The sequence below is a fragment of the Megalobrama amblycephala genome, linkage group LG18 (genome assembly GCF_018812025.1).
Source record: "Megalobrama amblycephala isolate DHTTF-2021 linkage group LG18, ASM1881202v1, whole genome shotgun sequence".
NCBI lineage: Eukaryota > Metazoa > Chordata > Actinopteri > Cypriniformes > Xenocyprididae > Megalobrama > Megalobrama amblycephala.
The window spans coordinates 27,454,542-27,473,305 of record NC_063061.1 but is presented as its reverse complement, the minus strand read 5'-3'; the positions used below and the strand labels follow the sequence as shown (position 1 = coordinate 27,473,305).

At 35.0% G+C, this 18,764-nt stretch overlaps 1 protein-coding gene across 3 annotated transcripts in view; it reads left to right on the top strand.

The window, feature by feature from the left end:
• The window catches only part of arhgap24 (Rho GTPase activating protein 24), a 143,871-nt gene that overhangs the window by 51,226 nt on the left and 73,881 nt on the right, over positions 1 to 18,764 (top strand). For all 3 annotated transcript variants that reach the window (XM_048166793.1, XM_048166794.1, XM_048166791.1), the window contains exon 3: positions 2,321 to 2,408. In XM_048166793.1, coding sequence (XP_048022750.1) covers positions 2,321 to 2,408 — 88 coding nt within the window. The remainder of the gene's footprint in view (positions 1 to 2,320; positions 2,409 to 18,764) is intronic.

Genomic DNA, 18,764 nt, shown 5'->3' with positions numbered 1-18,764 from the left:
TTTGATCAAAAAATACAGTAAAAACAGTAATATTTTAAAATATTATTACAACTTGAAATAACTGTTTTCTTTTTGAATATATTTTAAAATGTAATTTATTTCTGTGATGAAAAAAGCTGAATTTGCAGCATCATTACTCCAGTCTTCAGTGTCACATGATCCTTCAGGAATAATATGCTGATTTGCTGCTTTCTTATTATGATAATGTTGAAAACAGTTATGCTGCCTGATATTTTTTTGGAAACTGAGATGCTTTTTTTCAGGATTCTTTCAAAAGAAAAGTCAAAAGAACAGAATTTATTAGACATATAAATCTTTTGTAACATTATAAATTGCTTTTGCTTTTTGTAACCGAAGCTGTAGTGCATAGATTTGAATAATGTATCAGCTGCTATGTTAAGTATCCCTCTTAAATCTCTGAATCCTAAATGTTCTCAGTGTTTCCAGGCATGTCGAGATACTGGATACTAAACATATGCACTGATATTTGATAAGGATGTAACTGAGCTATGTTTTCTCTCTCTCTCCCAATGAAAACGTGTCTTTTAAACCCCACTGTAGCACAGATATGAAATACTCTCTCTCAAAGGTGACTACTTTAGACCTCTGCAGTTGTTACCCTGCATACCATAAATAACCCCAGTGTGCTAGTGCGTACTGTAATGCTACTATAAAGATCTATATGAAAACATCGCTCAACATGTGTTGTTTCAATGGCGTTCTTTGTGCCGTCTGACCATGTGTGACTGTCAGTCATTTGTATCTTGATTCTGTAATTGAAATAGAAGGATGAAGTAACACCTGGCGGTAAAATGGTGGGAAATTCCCTTTAGGCGTTTAGATGGTTATTTAGGGTACAAAATAATAATCATGTCCTTTTTTTGGATATACTGTAGATCCCTATATGCTGTATAAGACCCCTTCTTAAAATGTAGGCAGCAATTTAATTTCATCTGTAAAGACTAATTTATACTATAAATATAAAAATGTAAAAACTGTATGTAAATATTATCTGGAAAATATTTACCTTAAAAAAAAATAAAATAAAAAAAAATAATATATATATATATATATATATATATATATATATATATATATATATATACCAGGAGGATAAAGAGACAGACAGATGAGAGCAATGGGGAAATCAGGGTGCTTTACTCTTCCTCTGGTGGTGGTAATATGGCCCGTGTAGTGCACTGATGTTAGGTCTATTTAAAGCACCAGTTCATCTAGCGTGTCAAACACTGATCTATAATGCCACAGCAGTCACAGTGCTGCTTAGGATCCGATTTCTGCTTAATAACAAGAGCTTTGTCGACTCTAATGCCGCCTGCGCTCTGTCATACAGACCCCCAAGAGATCCATCTGTAACCTCTGAACTGGCAGTACTGCTGATTTCTGGCTTCTGGCTCCAACTAATGCCCAGATGATGAGATGGTTTCCAGCACGGAAACTTCTCATCTCTTTGCCTTTCACTCTGGGCACATCTGGACTTAATGTTAGATTTTAACAAAATATATTTATGTGTGTTTGTGTGTGTGTGTGTGTGTGTGTGTGTGTATGTGTGTGTGTGTGTGTGTGTATGTGTGTGTGTGTGTGTGTGTGTATGTATATATATATATATATATATATATATATATATATATATATATATATATATATATATATAAAAATTAAAATTTAAATAAAAACATTTTATTTTCTAAAACGTGAAACATTACTATATATATATATAGTAATGTTTCACTTTTTTATAAAATAAAATGTTTCTATTTATATTTTTTATTTAATCATATTATATTATATTAATTATATTAAATATTTAATACACTACTGGTCTGATTGTGTTTATTTATGTTTTTGAAAGAAGTCTCTTTAACCAAGGCTGCATTTATTTAATGTTTTATTACTAGCATGTATTTATTTTTCTATTTGAATATATTTTAAAATGTAATTTATTAATGTAATGTCAAAGCTGGATTTTCAGCAGCGGTTACATATTTATTTATTTTATGTATTTTATATAAAATATATTAAGTTTTTTAAAAATGTGTTTTTTATATTATTAGTTTTTAATTCTGCATATTAAATCAAACTTAATCAAAATCTAAATCAAAATGTATAATTGAAAAGTAAGTCTCAAGCAAGGAATTTTTCACATTTTCAATTTTTTTTCAGTCCAACAATTCTATTCTATTCTCCAATGCATCTGAGCTTTTGCCTTACTGTGATTTATTTTTCTTGTATGTCTTGCTTTCCTCAGCAGTTTGTGTCTGACTATTTTTTAATTTTTTTTTTTTCTTTTTGGTTCCTCTAGGGCACCATTTTCCTACCTGGCAACAGAGTCACTGAACATCCCAGCAATGGGGAGGAAAGCGGAAAGTTCCTATTTGAAGTCATCCCAGGTAAGGAGAAACCGTTTCTTTTTTTCTTTTTCTTTTTTTACCATGTCTGTTTTTGCAATACAGTCTTCCTTTAGTTTTTTTATGATGGGACCCCAATGACCTCATTCGCTGAGAAGAGGTCTTCAAAGACATTCATCAGAGATAATGAGAACAGATCAACACTGGGCACCTCGCTGACAAACACAGCTGAATCCTGCTCTAGACACATGCAACAAATCACAGGAAGTCTGTGTCATTTCTGTTGAACAGTCTCTTGTATTTGTTAACAATGTTATTTTATAAATCTTCTAGGCAGGTAGCTAATAGATCCGTCTTTATAAAAGTTTGTGCGTTATTAGTTTTTTTTCCCAAATGCAGTTTAGTGATGAATGATGCTGGATCTGCCACCTGCTGTAATTAGTTTACAGATCACACTCGTCTTTCTCTCTTCGGGCTCTAGTTGTGTTTGGAAAGGGTTCAGATAAAACACAGATGTCCCTCTCGTGCGGTGGATGATGAATCACTGAGGACAGATGAGTGCTTAAGGAGCAACAGAACCACAGCGATGCTTCCTGTTGAGTTCTAGGGAACGCTCTGATAACATACACACCTAAGTTTGAATGTAAATAAATTACTTAAACAGAAATCTGCTTTCTAATAGCTGGAAATGAAATGAAGTGAAGTGACATGTGGCCAAGTATGGTGACCCATACTCGGAATTTGTGCTCTGCATTTAACCCATCCAAGTGCACACACACAGCAGTGAACACACACACCGTGAACACATACCCGGAGCAGTGGGCAGCCATTGCTGCGGCACCCGGGGAGCAGTTGGGGGTACGGTGCCTTGCTCAAGGGTCTCACCTCAGTCATGGTATTGAGGGTGGGGAGAGTGCTGGACATTCATTCCCCTCATCGACAATCCCTGCCGGACCTGAGACTCGAACCCATGACCTTTGGGTTACAAGTCCGACTCTCTATCCATTAGGCCACGACTGCCCCCGGGAAATGTGGTAACAGCACTTACAAACTTACAAACTCAGAAGTTACAGGTTTGAATCAGTCTGCTGAAGCATGCATATATACAGTGTGTATACTATTAAATGCAATGACAGTGTTTCAGGTATTACGGGATTGCATATGGTGGTATTATTTCATTAAGTGATAATATACCAAGCTAATTGCCCTTCCAAAATATGCTATTTTATCTTTTTTCATCCTAAGTGGCTTGTCTATAAAACATGGCCAAAAACTTGCATATACGTAGATTGTTCACAGGTTCACCGTAAACCCAAATAAGCTGGGCTTACTCAAAAAATTAAGGTCATCAGTTAAATCATTTTTTTTTTAGTTATGATGTTCTCAATTTTAAGTAAGCAGAACTATCAAGTTTTGAGTTTGTAGTACTCATGCATTTTAATTGCTCCTAACTTGAAGTACTGAGTTAGCTAACTCACACATTTTGATTTGACTTAAAAATATAAAAATATTTAGTTAATTAACTATTTTATTTTGAGTTCTTGCAAATCAAATGAGTTATTTACTTCACTGTAAACCCTAAGTTGTCAGAACTTAAAAAAGGTGAATGAGAATTTTTTTTTTAAGTTAAGAAACTCAAAGTTTAAGTAAGATTTACTTTTTGTACGTTTTTATTGTTCTTAACTTGAAATATTTGAGTACACTAATTTACACGCTACACATTAAAATATTTAAAATTTTCCACCAAATATGGTTAATTTAACCAAGTGACAGGTTTTTACATTATAATTTTTTACAGATTAATAGGATTTGGCAGACTGATTATGAGGGCACATGAAATAAAATAAAATTAAATAAAAGTAAATTAAATTAAATAATACAATAAAAATATAATAAAATAAAATATAATAATACAATAAAATATAATACAATAAATAAATAATGATGTGCATGGATAAATCATTTATAACAAATACTGCAATATTCCATAAAAAACAAGAATCGTAAATTTTGATTTCATGGTGACTTTAAGTTTAAGGGCCCTATTTTAACGATCTAAGCGCATGGTCTAAAGCACACGGCGCTAGTGCTAGTTTAAGGATGGGGAAAATGGTAGGCGCACCCGGTGCATGGTCTAAAAGGGTTGTCCCTATTCTCTTAATGAGTAATCGGTTTGTTTTGGGCGTAATGTGCAATCAGAGTCTCATCTCCCATTCCCTTTAAAAGCCAGTTGTGCTCGTGCCATGGCAGATTCGCTATCTACATGGCGGAATTTGCAAGGAAAACTAAACACTTCTCTGGCTAGGAAATGGATCTACGGGAAAAGCTGGATCCCACTAAAGCTGGATCCCACATCTTTATGGACACAATAATTATCTTTTACATTTGCTATTTAAACAACGTGGTGCAGGATGTGAAAATGAGAACTGCTTCGGGCTGAAACTAGCAAAAAACACTTGCGTCGTGCCTGCCGCTGCATTGCACCGGGTGTATGATAGGGCCCTAAGTGATGAAATAGAGGAGCATTAAGCATGCTTTTACATTGCTAGTAGACGTGGTGTGCATCTGATTTCTACCGTGACGTTCGCATTACCTTCTGCACTGGAACGAACTGTCTGTTGTCATCTTTGTTTGATGAAGCACGTGAGCACACTTTGTCTTTGTTTCGCAGACTTGTGACCTTGTAGAAGGCCAAAAGTTAGTTTTAGGTCTTTGTAATTGTACTTTGAGAAGCATTGCAGAGCCTTGGACCTTAATCTATGGTGACATTGTGGCATTTGCATGAATAAGGCCTTTTTGCGGAGTAGATTAATATGACACATCACTTGCTACTGACCCTGTCATCACGTTCTTCTTATTAGTGATGGAGGTAAATGCCACGTTGTATCTTTCACCAATATCATCACAATCCCACACGCTAGCTGGGCTACTGCAGTTGAGATGAATGGAAATGCTAATGAATAGCTCCAGGTATTACAGGCTTCTTTGGCCTGTGTGTAGAAATCCATCCTGTCCTGTGTATCCCCAGCAGAGAGCCGTGAGAGTGTGTGCACTGTGCCAGAAAACAGCAGAAACAGAGATTTATAGCATGTTTTCAGCTCTTTGGAAACGCAGCACGTCTCCAACTGTCCTGCCAGCGGACTGTGAAAAACCTGAGCCATTGTTCAGCGTGTCAGTCTTAGATGAGGCGTTTAGGAGTGATTCCTTGCTTACGTGCACTTTTCCATACAGTAGCGTTTTATCATCTTTATCCCGTTTATTCCATTGTTCATCTCAGCAGTATTTTGGAATATTTTAAGCATGGTTTTTTTGCTGCATAGGCCATGAAATCACTTGTCCTTGAAAAAGGCTTTTTGGAAGTAATGTTGTAAAGCTCAGTTCATAAAAGAGGGTTGTTAAAAGTGCATTTAATTTCCTCTCATCTTTCATAAATACAGATGGGAGTGTTTTGTGTGGGGATAACATGGACTGAATTTCAATTCAGTTCTCTTGCCGTCTATTAATTTGGTTTTTCTATCATGTAATTTGGACTTAAAACCTTTTTAACAGCTGGATAATTGTGCATGTTTATTGTTAGGGATGCAATGATATTAAAATTATGGGCAAAAGGAAGAATCCATACTATTTCATCTATAAAAATAAATGACACTAAAAACTAAAGCCAATAGTTTTTGTCAAAGTCAAATCAATGTTGTTATGCTTAAGGGGGTCCTTGATTATGATTTCACTTTTTTTTAACTTTAGTAGTGTGTAATGTTGCTGTTTGAGCATATACAACATCTGCAAAGTTACGACACTCAAAGTTCAATGCAAAGGGAAATTTTCTTTTACAGAAAACGCTTTTTAGGGACAACGAGCTTCTTCCCGGGTTAGTGACATCACAAACCCCAGAATTTACATAAACCTTGCCTCCGGGAACACGCAACAAAGGGAGTGAGGCCATGTTGGGCTGCTTTAGAGAAGAAGAAGAGTTGTTGTAGTAGAGTGTTGTTAACAATGCTGTCATTTTACCCCAGACTGCTTCACAAACGAGGGTCAATTCAACGCTGGATTTGCACAAAAGATTAACATGACGACACATGCTAGTCGATCAGTTGAATCAACTCCACAGCAACTACATAAGTTTATCCACTAACCATTCAGAAACGTCCAGTTTCCTGAGTCTCTCCATCAGTGTCGACTCCAGTTTGAACAATGTAAGGCTGAACCCTGTTACTGATAATCATCATTTTGGCAGCGTGAGATTCTCCAGCTTTGTTGTTGTTGAGCTGCCGAAGCGCGAATTGTTAAAGCTCCACCCTCTTCTGGAAAGGTGGCCGGGAGCAGCAGCTCATTTGCATTTAAAGGGACACACACAAATGGTGTGTTTTTGCTCACACCCAAACATTGGCAAATTTGTCAAGCTATAATAAATGATCTGTGGGGTATTTTGAGCTGAAACTTGACACACCAGAGATTTATATTACATCTTGTAAAAAGGTCCCCTTTAAATATTTGTCATAATCTTTATAGGGTTGTGCCGATGGACGATATCATCGTCCATCGTGATGGCTGACCGACATCACGATGGAGAGACACCATCGTGATGCCATGCCCCCGCCCCGCTCCGCCCCTTTTATTCCCCTCACGTGCAACCTATTGGAAAGCTCGGATGAGTCATTAGTTGGGAAATAAAATAACCCTTTCGCACGTAAGTTAAAAATATTCTGGCTGACCCCCCAGCGTGAGTTTTTCAAGGCGACTGTTATTTAGAACGTATCACTTTATTGTTTCCATGGTGACGCGTCATTGTTTGTCATGTCACACACCGCAGCGCTGTATGACTGATGATCTGCTTTTATTTCAGTTTTCCTTTTTTATTCAAAATATTCACTAATTTGTTAACTATAACATGAAATATCTGATATTCCGATTGTCAAATATGTGAAAGTGGATGTGTTTTGCTGTTTAAACAACTTTATAATGACTGCGTTAGTTGAGCTATACACGTTATGGGCGTCGCCATGTTAGTTTGTGCCGCAGGTTCTGTTGGATTCACAACATCTTATATGTATTTAAACATCCGAAACCTAAAATAAACATTATGTGATGGAAAACACTGCATATTTGTGATATATGAAAAGTGCTGCGCGCGTGCATCTCTGGTTTAGCGCCAGCCAAAGCGCACACGCACATTTGAATTTGGCAATTGATCACGTGATGCACTGCACTGAACGTTCTAATCACACCGGTGTGATCGTACGCGTCAAAGGGATAAATAAAGTAATAAAGTAAAATAATGAATAATAATTATATAATAACGAAAAATTTAAATACACCCCCCCCACCCCCGACGATATCATCGTCCATCACAATGTTTTACTGTAAACATCGTCAACTGCCAATTTAGGGGACATCGCCCAACCCTAAATCTTTAGCACTATTCCTTTCAGTTAGCAGTAGATGATAGCAAGATTAATCTAAAATCTAAAACAGAAACGAGCATCTATAATAAATGTCTGCCGATAAATATAATCACATGAGCAAGAGCAATGTTGTTCTGAATATTTAATCTTAATTGGCTGATAAGTGATATTGTTAAACTGATAAGCTAATATTGAGAAACGTACATTTTACACAAAATATCGTAAATCTTTGACTATTTTTTGTGCTACGCTAGCAGAAATAGCTCGCATCTCCAAGCAACTGTTCCTGAATGAATCACCAATTTTGTTTGAATCATTTCAGTGAACGATTTAATGACTCACTCAAACACAGTCACTCATTTCATTCTTGAATTGAATCAGTGTTTTGAACTAATTTGCTAAATGATTCAATGACTCACTCATGAAAATAATAATTTCTTTTGTTCCTGAATGAATTATGCTGCTTCTGAAATCAAATACGTCGCTACTATTTAGCTTGCGAAAAACAGCACATCAACAGAGTAGTATGTCCAAGTACATAGTATTTGAAAAACAGTAGGCGAAATGTACCTGGATGACCCACTATTTCTGCCAAGATTCTAAGGTGCGCATTCAATGCACACTTTACTATCCCATGAGGCCACGGGAAAAGGATTTGTGAATGGTGGTGAAGCGACTAGACGGCGTAGGTCACATGACAATGACAATATGGTGGATGTAGTACTCACATTCATACCATATAGAACATACTTTCTTTCAAACTTAAGTTTAAAGCCAAATGTAGTACCTACTATACAGCGTGTGATTTCAGATACAGCATTAGTGTTTTTGAAGGAATCGGTTTAGAAAATGATTCAGTGACTCACTCTTTTTTGAACAAATCGGTTGAATGAACAGATGACTGACTCTCTCATGAAGACAATCACTTGTCCCCACCTGGTATCTATGTAACTCGAAGAGATAGAGATGTTTGTGTACCATTGTGTAGTACCATGGCTTTTGGGATATAATTTGACACGAGGCTCACTGATTCACATACAGAGTCAGCACACATTCTTGGATTCATTTTTGAGCGATACAGCAGCCCTATCAACACAAATGACATTATCTCTCAGTCAGGTCGAAATGTTAATTTCGAAGGTTCCACAGTGTAGTATTAGGATTCCTTTCCAATTTCACAGGCCTGTTGCTTTGGATTTCAGACCAAGGAAAGAAAATAAAGTACCTCATGAAGGCAAAATTGGATTGTTAATTAAAACTTTTTTTCTTGAAAGTTTTAATATGTGGGGTTCAAATTTGCTCCATCTGTTGCTGCAGTCCAACAGCTCATAATACGTTTCTCTATCATTCAGACAAATCTACTGTCATAATAATGTGAATAATTACTTCACCGGCCAGTGAACACCAGAATGAAATATCAGACCTGGTTTCGCAATGCATGATGATCATACCACAGCATGACAAATTTCACACAGATTTTTCTGGAAAAGCAAATGAAAACAAACACTAAACTGACAGTGTTGTTTCATAACTCCAAACCAGACAGAAAACGGCTCCTGCCTCATAATCTTTAATCATTTCCCCATCTGGACCACTGTTTACTCACTGATCCTTTATTTATCAACTTCTAATTTATTTATAACTCACTGACATCCAGTGAATCAGGATAATAATGAGGAACTGAGGAAAAGTCAAGCTAATGCTGAAAACCTGAAAACTGAAGTGCGTTGAAGAGCTTCTCTTTCTCCAGGAATAGCTCTGGAATAGTTTGTATCTAGTGGCTTGTGTTCTGTCATGAAGGTCATGAAAGAGAGAGTTTTTGTTTCACAGATATGAGTGGGAGTCAGTCAGAGTTCAATGGGCAGAAACCTGCAGATGAAGAACTGAAACTGTGTTTTCAAAGAACACCTGCAGAATCATCCACCGAGAACTTTTTCTTTCTTTCTTTCTTTCTTTCTTTCTTTCTTTCTTTCTTTCTTTCTTTCTTTCTTTCTTTCTTTCAGTTGTTTGTTTGCTTGTTCATTTCTTGGTTCGTTCAGTCCATTTTTTGTAAATTCTTTCTTTCTTTCTTTCTTTCTTTCTTTCTTTCTTTCTTTCTTTCTTTCTTTCTTTCTTTCAGTTGTTTGTTTGCTTGTGCATTTGTTGCTTCGTTCTGTGCAATTTTTTGTAAATTCTTTCTTTCACTCTTTCTTTCGGTCTTTCTTTCTTTCTTTCTTTCTTTCTTTCTTTCTTTCAATTGCTTGTTTATTTGTTGGTTCGTTCATTCTTCCATTTTTGTAAATTCTTTCTTTCTTTCTTTCTTTCTTTCTTTTTTTCTTCAGTTGTTTGTTTGCTTGTTCATTTGTTGGTTCGTTCATTCTTCCATTTTTGTAAATTCTTTCTTTCTTTCTTTCTTTCTTTCTTTCTTTCTTTCTTTCTTTCTTTCTTTCCATATTTCTTTCTTTGTTCACTTGTTAATTTGTTTGTTCATTCCTCCATTTTTGTCAGTTCTTTCTTTCATTTTCTCTTTCTTTCAATTGTTTGTTTGGTTGTTTATTTGTTGGTTCGTTCAGTCCTCCTTTTTTGTAATTTCTTTCTTTCTTTCTTTCTTTCTTTCTTTCTTTCAATTGTTTGTTTACTTGTTTATTTTTTTTGTTCAGTCCTCCATTTTTGTCAGTTCATTCTTTCGTTTTCTCTTTCAATTGTTTTTTCGGTTGTTCATTTGTTGGTTCGTTCAGTCCTCTCTCTTTCTTTCTTTCTTTCTTTCTTTCTTTCTTTCTTTCTTCAGTTGTTTGTTTGCATGTTAATTTGTTTGTTCAGTCCTCCATTTTTGTCAGTTCTTTCTTTCGTTTTCTCTTTCTTTCAATTGTTTGTTCGGTTGTTTATTTGTTGGTTTGCTCAGTCCTCTTTCTTTCTTTCTTTCTTTCTTCAGTTGTTTGTTTGCTTGTTCATTTGTTGGTTCGTTCATTCTTCCATTTTTGTAAATTCTTTCTTTCTTTCTTTCTTTCTTTCTTTCTTTCTTCAGTTGTTTGTTTGCTTGTTCATTTGTTGGTTCGTTCATTCTTCCATTTTTGTAAATTCTTTCTTTCTTTCTTTCTTTCTTTCTTTCTTTCTTTCTTTCTTTCTTTCTTTCCATATTTCTTTCTTTGTTCACTTGTTAATTTGTTTGTTCATTCCTCCATTTTTGTCAGTTCTTTCTTTCATTTTCTCTTTCTTTAAATTGTTTGTTTGGTTGTTTATTTGTTGGTTCGTTCAGTCCTCCTTTTTTGTCATTTCTTTCTTTCTTTCTTTCTTTCTTTCTTTCTTTCTTTCTTTCTTTCAATTGTTTGTTTACTTGTTTATTTTTTTTGTTCAGTCCTCCATTTTTGTCAGTTCATTCTTTCGTTTTCTCTTTCTTTCAATTGTTTTTTCGGTTGTTCATTTGTTGGTTTGTTCAGTCCTCTTTCTTTCTTTCTTTCTTTCTTTCTTTCTTCAGTTGTTTGTTTGCTTGTTCATTTGTTGGTTCGTTCAGTCTTCCATTTTTTGTAAATTCTTTCTTTCTTTCTTTCTTTCTTTCTTTCTTTCTTTCTTTCTTTCTTTCTTTCTTTCTTTCTTTCTTTCTTCAGTTGTTTGTTTGCATGTTAATTTGTTTGTTCATTCCTCCATTTTTGTCAGTTCTTTCTTTCTTTTTCCCTTTCTTTCAATTGTTTGTTCGGTTGTTTATTTGTTGGTTTGTTCAGTCCTCTTTCTTTCTTTCTTTCTTTCTTTCTTTCTTTCTTTCTTTCTTTCTTCAGTTGTTTGTTTGCTTGTTCATTTGTTGGTTCGTTCAGTCTTCCATTTCTTTCTTTCTTTCTTTCTTTCTTTCTTTCTTTCTTTCTTTCTTTCTTTCTTTCTTTCTTCAGTTGTTTGTTTGCTTGTTCATTTGTTGGTTCGTTCATTCTTCCATTTTTGTAAATTCTTTCTTTCTTTCTTTCTTTCTTTCTTTCTTTCTTTCTTTCTTCAGTTGTTTGTTTGCTTGTTCATTTGTTGGTTCGTTCATTCTTCCATTTTTGTAAATTCTTTCTTTCTTTCTTTCTTTCTTTCTTTCTTTCTTTCTTTCTTTCTTTCTTTCTTTCTTTCCATATTTCTTTCTTTGTTCACTTGTTAATTTGTTCATTCCTCCATTTTTGTCAGTTCTTTCTTTCATTTTCTCTTTCTTTCAATTGTTTGTTTGGTTGTTTATTTGTTGGTTCGTTCAGTCCTCCATTTCTTTTTTTCTTTCTTTCTTTCCATACTTCTTTCTTTCTTTTAATTGTTTGTTCACTTGTTAATTTGTTTGTTCAGTCCTCCATTTTTGTCAGTTCTTTCTTTCGTTTTCTCTTTCTTTCAATTGTTTGTTCGGTTGTTTATTTGTTGGTTCATTCAGTCCTCCATTTCTTTCTTTCTTTCTTTCTTTCTTTCTTTCTTTCTTTCTTTCTTTCTTTCTTTCTTTCTCATTTGTTTGTTCTTTTTTCAGTTCATGCCTTCCTTTGTTCCTCCATTCATTCATTTTCTTGTTCATTGTTCAGTTAGTTTATGCATTTGTTACTTTGTTCATTTATTCCATTGCTTAGTTGTTTCTTTCTGTCTGTCTTTCTTCCTTTTTGACCTACATAAATGAGAGCGTAATGGAGTGATCGTTGAATCTCCTGCTGCAAACTATTATTCTCACATTTAGAATGACTTAATTACAGCGCATAACAACTCCATCACATGCACTGGCAAGACCAGGTGACTTCTAGAAAACAGTGTGCAGTATAAAACATGGAGGTTGTGAACCCTTGAGATTTACGAGGGCTGTAATCTCATTCTGAAGATGAATGTCAAAGTCAGGGTCAAAAAGCTACTGCAACCACAGGACTCTGGGTCTATACTGTACAGTACAGCCGTACTGGCTCCGACAGCTAAATGGATCTAACAGGAAACAAAGAGGATGTTAATACAGTTCCAGATTTATTTTATTAATTACCTCTCCCAACAAATAAAAAATAGCAACATGCAAATTAAAGGATTATTTCACTTCAGAATTAACATTTCCTGAATTTACTCACCCCCATGTCATCCAAGATGTTTACAGTATGTCTTTCTTTCTTCAATCGAAAAGAAATTAAGGCTTTTGAGAAAAACTTTCCAGGATTTTTCTCCATATAGTGGACTTCAACGGAGTACAATGGGTTGAAGGTCCAAATGTCAGTTTCAGTGCATCTTCAAAGGGCTCTACATGATCCCAGCTGAGGAATAAGGGTCTTATCTAGTGAAATGATAAGTCATTTTCTAAAAATAAAATAAAATTCATATACATTTTAACCACAAATGCTCATCTTGCACTACTCTGTGATGTGACACGCATTACGTAATTTTGTTGGAAAGCTCACGCGTGTAATGTAATAAAAACAAAAGACTATATCATGGTTAACAGATCAATATTTGATGCACATTTTAGTTCAACTAATTTAGCATTGCTTACTGAGATGATAATATTATGATTAATGAACGTTATTATAAAATATGAAACAAAACATTATTTGTCTTTGAAATTGCTCTGTTTTTCCACAAGAGTTCTGATTCTCTCTGGCTCTCTGAAGACATGAACCCGTACAGAATAACAGCAGCAGTTAATCAGTGTTTTAACTGGACGGCTCTCATCAGGGGGTCCGAGGGTGACTGAAAGGAATCCAGGGGCTTCTGTCTGAAGGTCGTGGCTGCCCTGCTCTGCTGTTTATTTATGCTCTTGCTGCTGCCTGTGTGTCTTCGCAGTGGAGAACGAGTCGTGTCCTCTCGTTTACCGCCAACTGTTCAGACGTTATTCTTTGGCTTGATCGCTGGTAATTTGCATGGCAATTTATTTCACATTTAGCTTCGACTCCCTGCCAGGATGGTCCTAATGTAGAGAAAATCACAAACAGGCCAAGTTAGACTAATGTTTGTTTGTGTCAGACTCAGATTTCAGTCTGCAACACTGCTTTAAATCCAGGTACATTGTTTAATTGCAACTGATTTAACTTCTACTAGTTATTAATACAAATTCATTTGAAGATTAATTTGCAGTTGGTTGATGCCATGCATACAAAAAATAAAAGACTGGAGCTCATTTGCTTGTCTGATTTAAGAGGGTTTTTGAGCACTTTTCAGCTGGCCAGGCAGGGGAACCACTTTAAACTAGCTTAGACCTTCCCATTTAAGATGTGTTTTTGCATTTTAAATGTTTCTAAGATTAAATGAACAGCACAAATTTGTGGTGGAAAATCTACTGTACATTACCCATGATGTGGTACAGAAAATTCCACCAATCAGAGAGTTGAAACATGCAAAACACTCCCAAAGATCTTATTAGCTCCGCCCACTCAGATAAAGCACTGCGAATGATCTCCTTACACTCTCAAAATTCTTAAATTCCATTGTTTTTAATGATAAATTTGCTGTTTTTACCCTAAATGCAAATTTAAAAATTTGCTGTTTGCAGTGCTTCATGGGATTGTAGTTCTTCCCATTACTATACCTGTTAACTACTACACAGTCTTGTACCTTTGTATTTTTGTCTGATTTTCAAAAACATTTTTGCTTCAAATCAAAGTTTGTAATGTTATAATTCCCCTCGTAGCTGGTTGGTTTGGTTCATGGCTTAAAATGCTTTAATGAAGACTTTTTTGAAATCCCTATGGGAGAAATGAATGGAAAAAATACTTGGAACCAACACCTCCTAAAAAGTTTAACTCTATAGTTAAATAGGTAGTACTTCTGTATATTTAATACAAAGTTAATACAAATATAATTACTTTAACTACATTTTGACACATCAGCATCAAATATAAGTTAATATAATGAATCATACATATACATGTGAGTTTTGTCTCAGTGTATTATGGATTTATTATGTATTGTATTATTATTATTATTATATAAGTGGGTTTTTTCCCCACTCACAACATTCATCCTTAATCCGTCATCCATCAAATCCTCTTAGCAGTAACTTAATTCTTTGGCGTGGGCAGGTGAGAAAGAAAGTGCTATAGATGTGCGTCTACTGTGTTATCATCCAATGTCACTCGGACCCCTCCTTGCATATCTTGCATGCTTTAAGAAATGTGATATTCATAGGCACGTCGCCACAGGCTGTACATATATTATCATAGACAAGGTGAAAGGTCACCCGGCAGACAGAGGGAGCGGGACATAGCTGACATTTTTCTGTCGTTTTTGAGGGCCCAATGCACTTTTCCGTATTGATTTCCCTTAGGTGTTTTACCTGGATTTTTAGTCCGTTTTTCGTAGTGTAATTCTTGGACCAATAAAATATTTAAATGTCATAATGAAATTTTATTGCACTTTTTTTATATTTACCAACATAATACATGTGTGCTTATAAGTCTTTGAGTAGATAATGGTTTTATTTTGAACATTTGTTAAAGGTGCCCTAGAGCCACTTTTTACAAGATGTAATATAAGTCTAAGGTGTCCCCTGAATGTGTCTGTGAAGTTTCAGCCCAAAATACCCCATAGATTTTTTAAATTAATTTGTTTAACTGCCTATTTTAGGGCATCATTAACTATGCACCGATTCAGGCTGCGGCCCCTTTAAATCTCACGCTCCCTGACCCCCGAGCTCTCGACTATAATACAGTGCATAAACAAAGTTCACACAGCTAATATAACCCTCAAATGGATCTTTACAAGATGTTCATCATGCATACTGCATGCATGCGTTGGATCATGTGAGTATAGTATTTATTTGGATGTTTACATGAGTTTGAGGCTGTGCTTCGTGGCTAAAGCTAACATTACACACTGTTGGAGAGATTAATAAAGAATGAAGATGTGTTTATGAATTATACAGACTGCAAGTGCTTAAAAATGAAAATAACGACAGTCTTGTCTCCGTGAATATAGTAAGAAATGATGGCAACTTTAACCACATTTAACAGTACATTAGCAACATGCTAACAAAACATTTAGAAAGACAATTCACAAATATCACTAAAAATATTCATGTCAGTATTGGATCATGTCAGTTATTATTGCTCCATCTGCCATTTTTCGCTATTGTTCTTGCTTGCTTACCTAGTCTGATGATTCAGCTGTGCACAGATCCAGACGTTAATACTGGCTGCCCTTGTCTAATGCCTTGAGCATGAGCTGGCATATGCAAATATTGGGCTCATACATATCAATGATCCCGACTGTTACGTACGGTGGTTGAGACTCACTGTATGTCATTTCCATGTACTGAACTCTTGTTATTCAAGTATGCCAAGGTAAATTCAATTTTTGATTCTAGGGCACCTTTAAAAAAAAAAAAAAACTTAATTTATTGAATCTTTAGAAAATCTTCCCAATTTTGTCCATTTTCTGTTTTCTTTATGTTTAAATACTTTTCATTCTCTCTAGCATATATATATATGCTCAGAATGCAGTCATAAACAATTACAATCAGCTTTAAAAAGACTTTTCCAGCCAAAATGTTTATTCAGAGACTTTTTAATAATGCAAGGTTTTTCCATAATAGATTTAACATTCAGTTTGAAACATCCTTGGATGTTTGCATTGGATCATTTTTTAAAAAATCATTAAAAAATGAAAAGAATGAAGTAACATCTCTGTGGCTAAAAACGCATCTGTACTATAGTTTCATTATTTTTCTGATTAATTTTTTGGATGTGTGCCGTATTTTCTTTGTGCACCTGTCACACTGCACACAGGCCTCACGCAGTGAGGTTTTCACTTTCCTTTCACAGGAGCAGGAAGAGCATGTCGTGACAGCTTAGGGTCACTGCCTTTGACCTCCAGTTGTATCATCTCTATGGCAACAGCTGATGACATGCAGCTCAATTAACAGAAAGACCTTCAGCTGCTGCTGTCAACACAGTATGGGACATGATAGTTTAATACGGCCTGAGTTAATAAGATGATTATTTTATTTTAGCTATCATCTAATATTGACATCATCCTAGATGTTTTTTGTTTGAAGAAAACTTCAGTTGTACCCTCTAACCTGGCACAACCAAGACAGTGGGTTAATTTTCCATCTGTTCTGCCACTGTAAAACCTTAGTGTGAAATTTGTATTTCACAGATGGCGTGAGGAAAAACAATCAGAGCCACATCTAGAGGATTCTGTAGCCAAGCATCTCTCTCTTATGGCACATATTTTCAGCAGTGAGCTTGCAGTATACAGACAGGATCCAAAATATTACATTTATATCACCCCTTTATGCCAATGGTTGGCGAACTGAAATTTTAACAAAATATACGGCCACAAACCGTATTTAGGGTTTGTGAACTGAAGGTTTTGCACAGATTGTTTTTTGTTTTAAAACTCTTTCAGAACTTGTTCTTACCTAAAACCTTGATCTTTCTCACACAAAGCTATTTTATGGCTTCTAAAGATTTGGAATATAGACCTCAGTCAGGTTAGATGCCGTTTTGAATTTAACATGAATGAAAATGAGGATACATTGCAATGGCGTGCACTGAATAAAAGTCATATTGTAGATCACATGATTTTCACAACTCACAATGTTTAAAACTGTTTCATGTAGTTTTTCTTTGAAAAAACGTTTCGAACAGTTGATATGTTGATAAACAACAGTATAATCCACTGAATGCACTGTAATTCTTTCTCTCACATCCTCATTTTCATTCATGTCGAAAATTAAATATGGCACTGCCATTATCCTGACTAAGGTCTATAGCATATATTGTGCTGTTTCTCAATTTTTTCTTTTGTGTTCCACTGAAGAAAAAAGTCATACAGGTTTGGAATGACATTAAGTTGAATAAATAATAACAGAATTGTAATTTTTGGGTGAACTATTCCTTTTAATTTGAAACTTGTGTAGAGATAACTCTGAATTGTACAAATCCCATTGTGCTTTTCAGTATGCAAAGACGTTACATCTTGCATGACACATGCTAGAAAAATGGTTTAAAGATTAGGAAGACAAATGAAAAGATGTGTCTCAAATGTGTTTATGTAACAAATTGTGCCTTGATAAGAAATAAAAGCGATCCCTCATGGGCTGCAGAACAATTTCTGCATGCAGGCAACCAACGTGTTTTGCATGTTTGCATTAAACACACACTCGAATTTATCTTCAGGCTACACAACACTATAATTCCCATATACAAATTTCATACACTCTTTGCAGTGATGCAATAGAAGAACTATTTTGGTTCCTCAAAGAACCTTTCAGCACACAGTTCTTAAAAGAAATTTTTTTTTTCGTAGTGTGAAGAACATTTTAAAAATCTAAAGAACTCTTTTCCAGTATAAAGAACTTTTTGTGCATTGAAAAGGCTCCATGGATGTTAAAAGTTCTTGATGGAACTATAGATGCCAATAAAGAAGCTTTAAAATATAAGCATTATTTATTGAAAACATATCAGTCTTTTTGACTGATATTAGCAATTAGCATTTGCTCTTCACTATATGGAAGGGCAGTTCCTAAATGAGATTGACTAAACTCAAATTAGTAAATTGGCAGAATTTTTTTGGGAAGAACATGCAAAGCATTTTTTACAGAACTCATATTTTTTTTATATATATATATATATATATATATATATATATATATATATATATACTTGGGTTAGGTTGACTACATGAATGAAATGTAGCTGTGCTGACTTTTTCATGGACGTTTTGCTGAACCGACACAACAAAACCAGTCATTTAAATTTCAAGTTGGGTTTTTTACAGTGTGGTTTATTCAGGTACTTTCAGTCTCTTTTCAGTCTCTAATGTCCAAAACATGTTTACAGCCTTGGAAACTGAACAATCCATTTTAACGATTCAATCGAGTGCTATGCAGAAACTACGAGGAAGATATTTCATCGTTGATATTCTCAATAGCTTTATTTGATGAGAAAAAGATGACCTTCTGGATATTTCACAGCTGTCCTAGAGAATGTTTCTGGTCTTTTGTGACATTCCCGTCCATTCCAAACAGATGGAAAGTAGAAGCACTGCAATGGCCAAAACTATGAAGGACCCCAAAGAGAACCGGCATGAACATCGGACA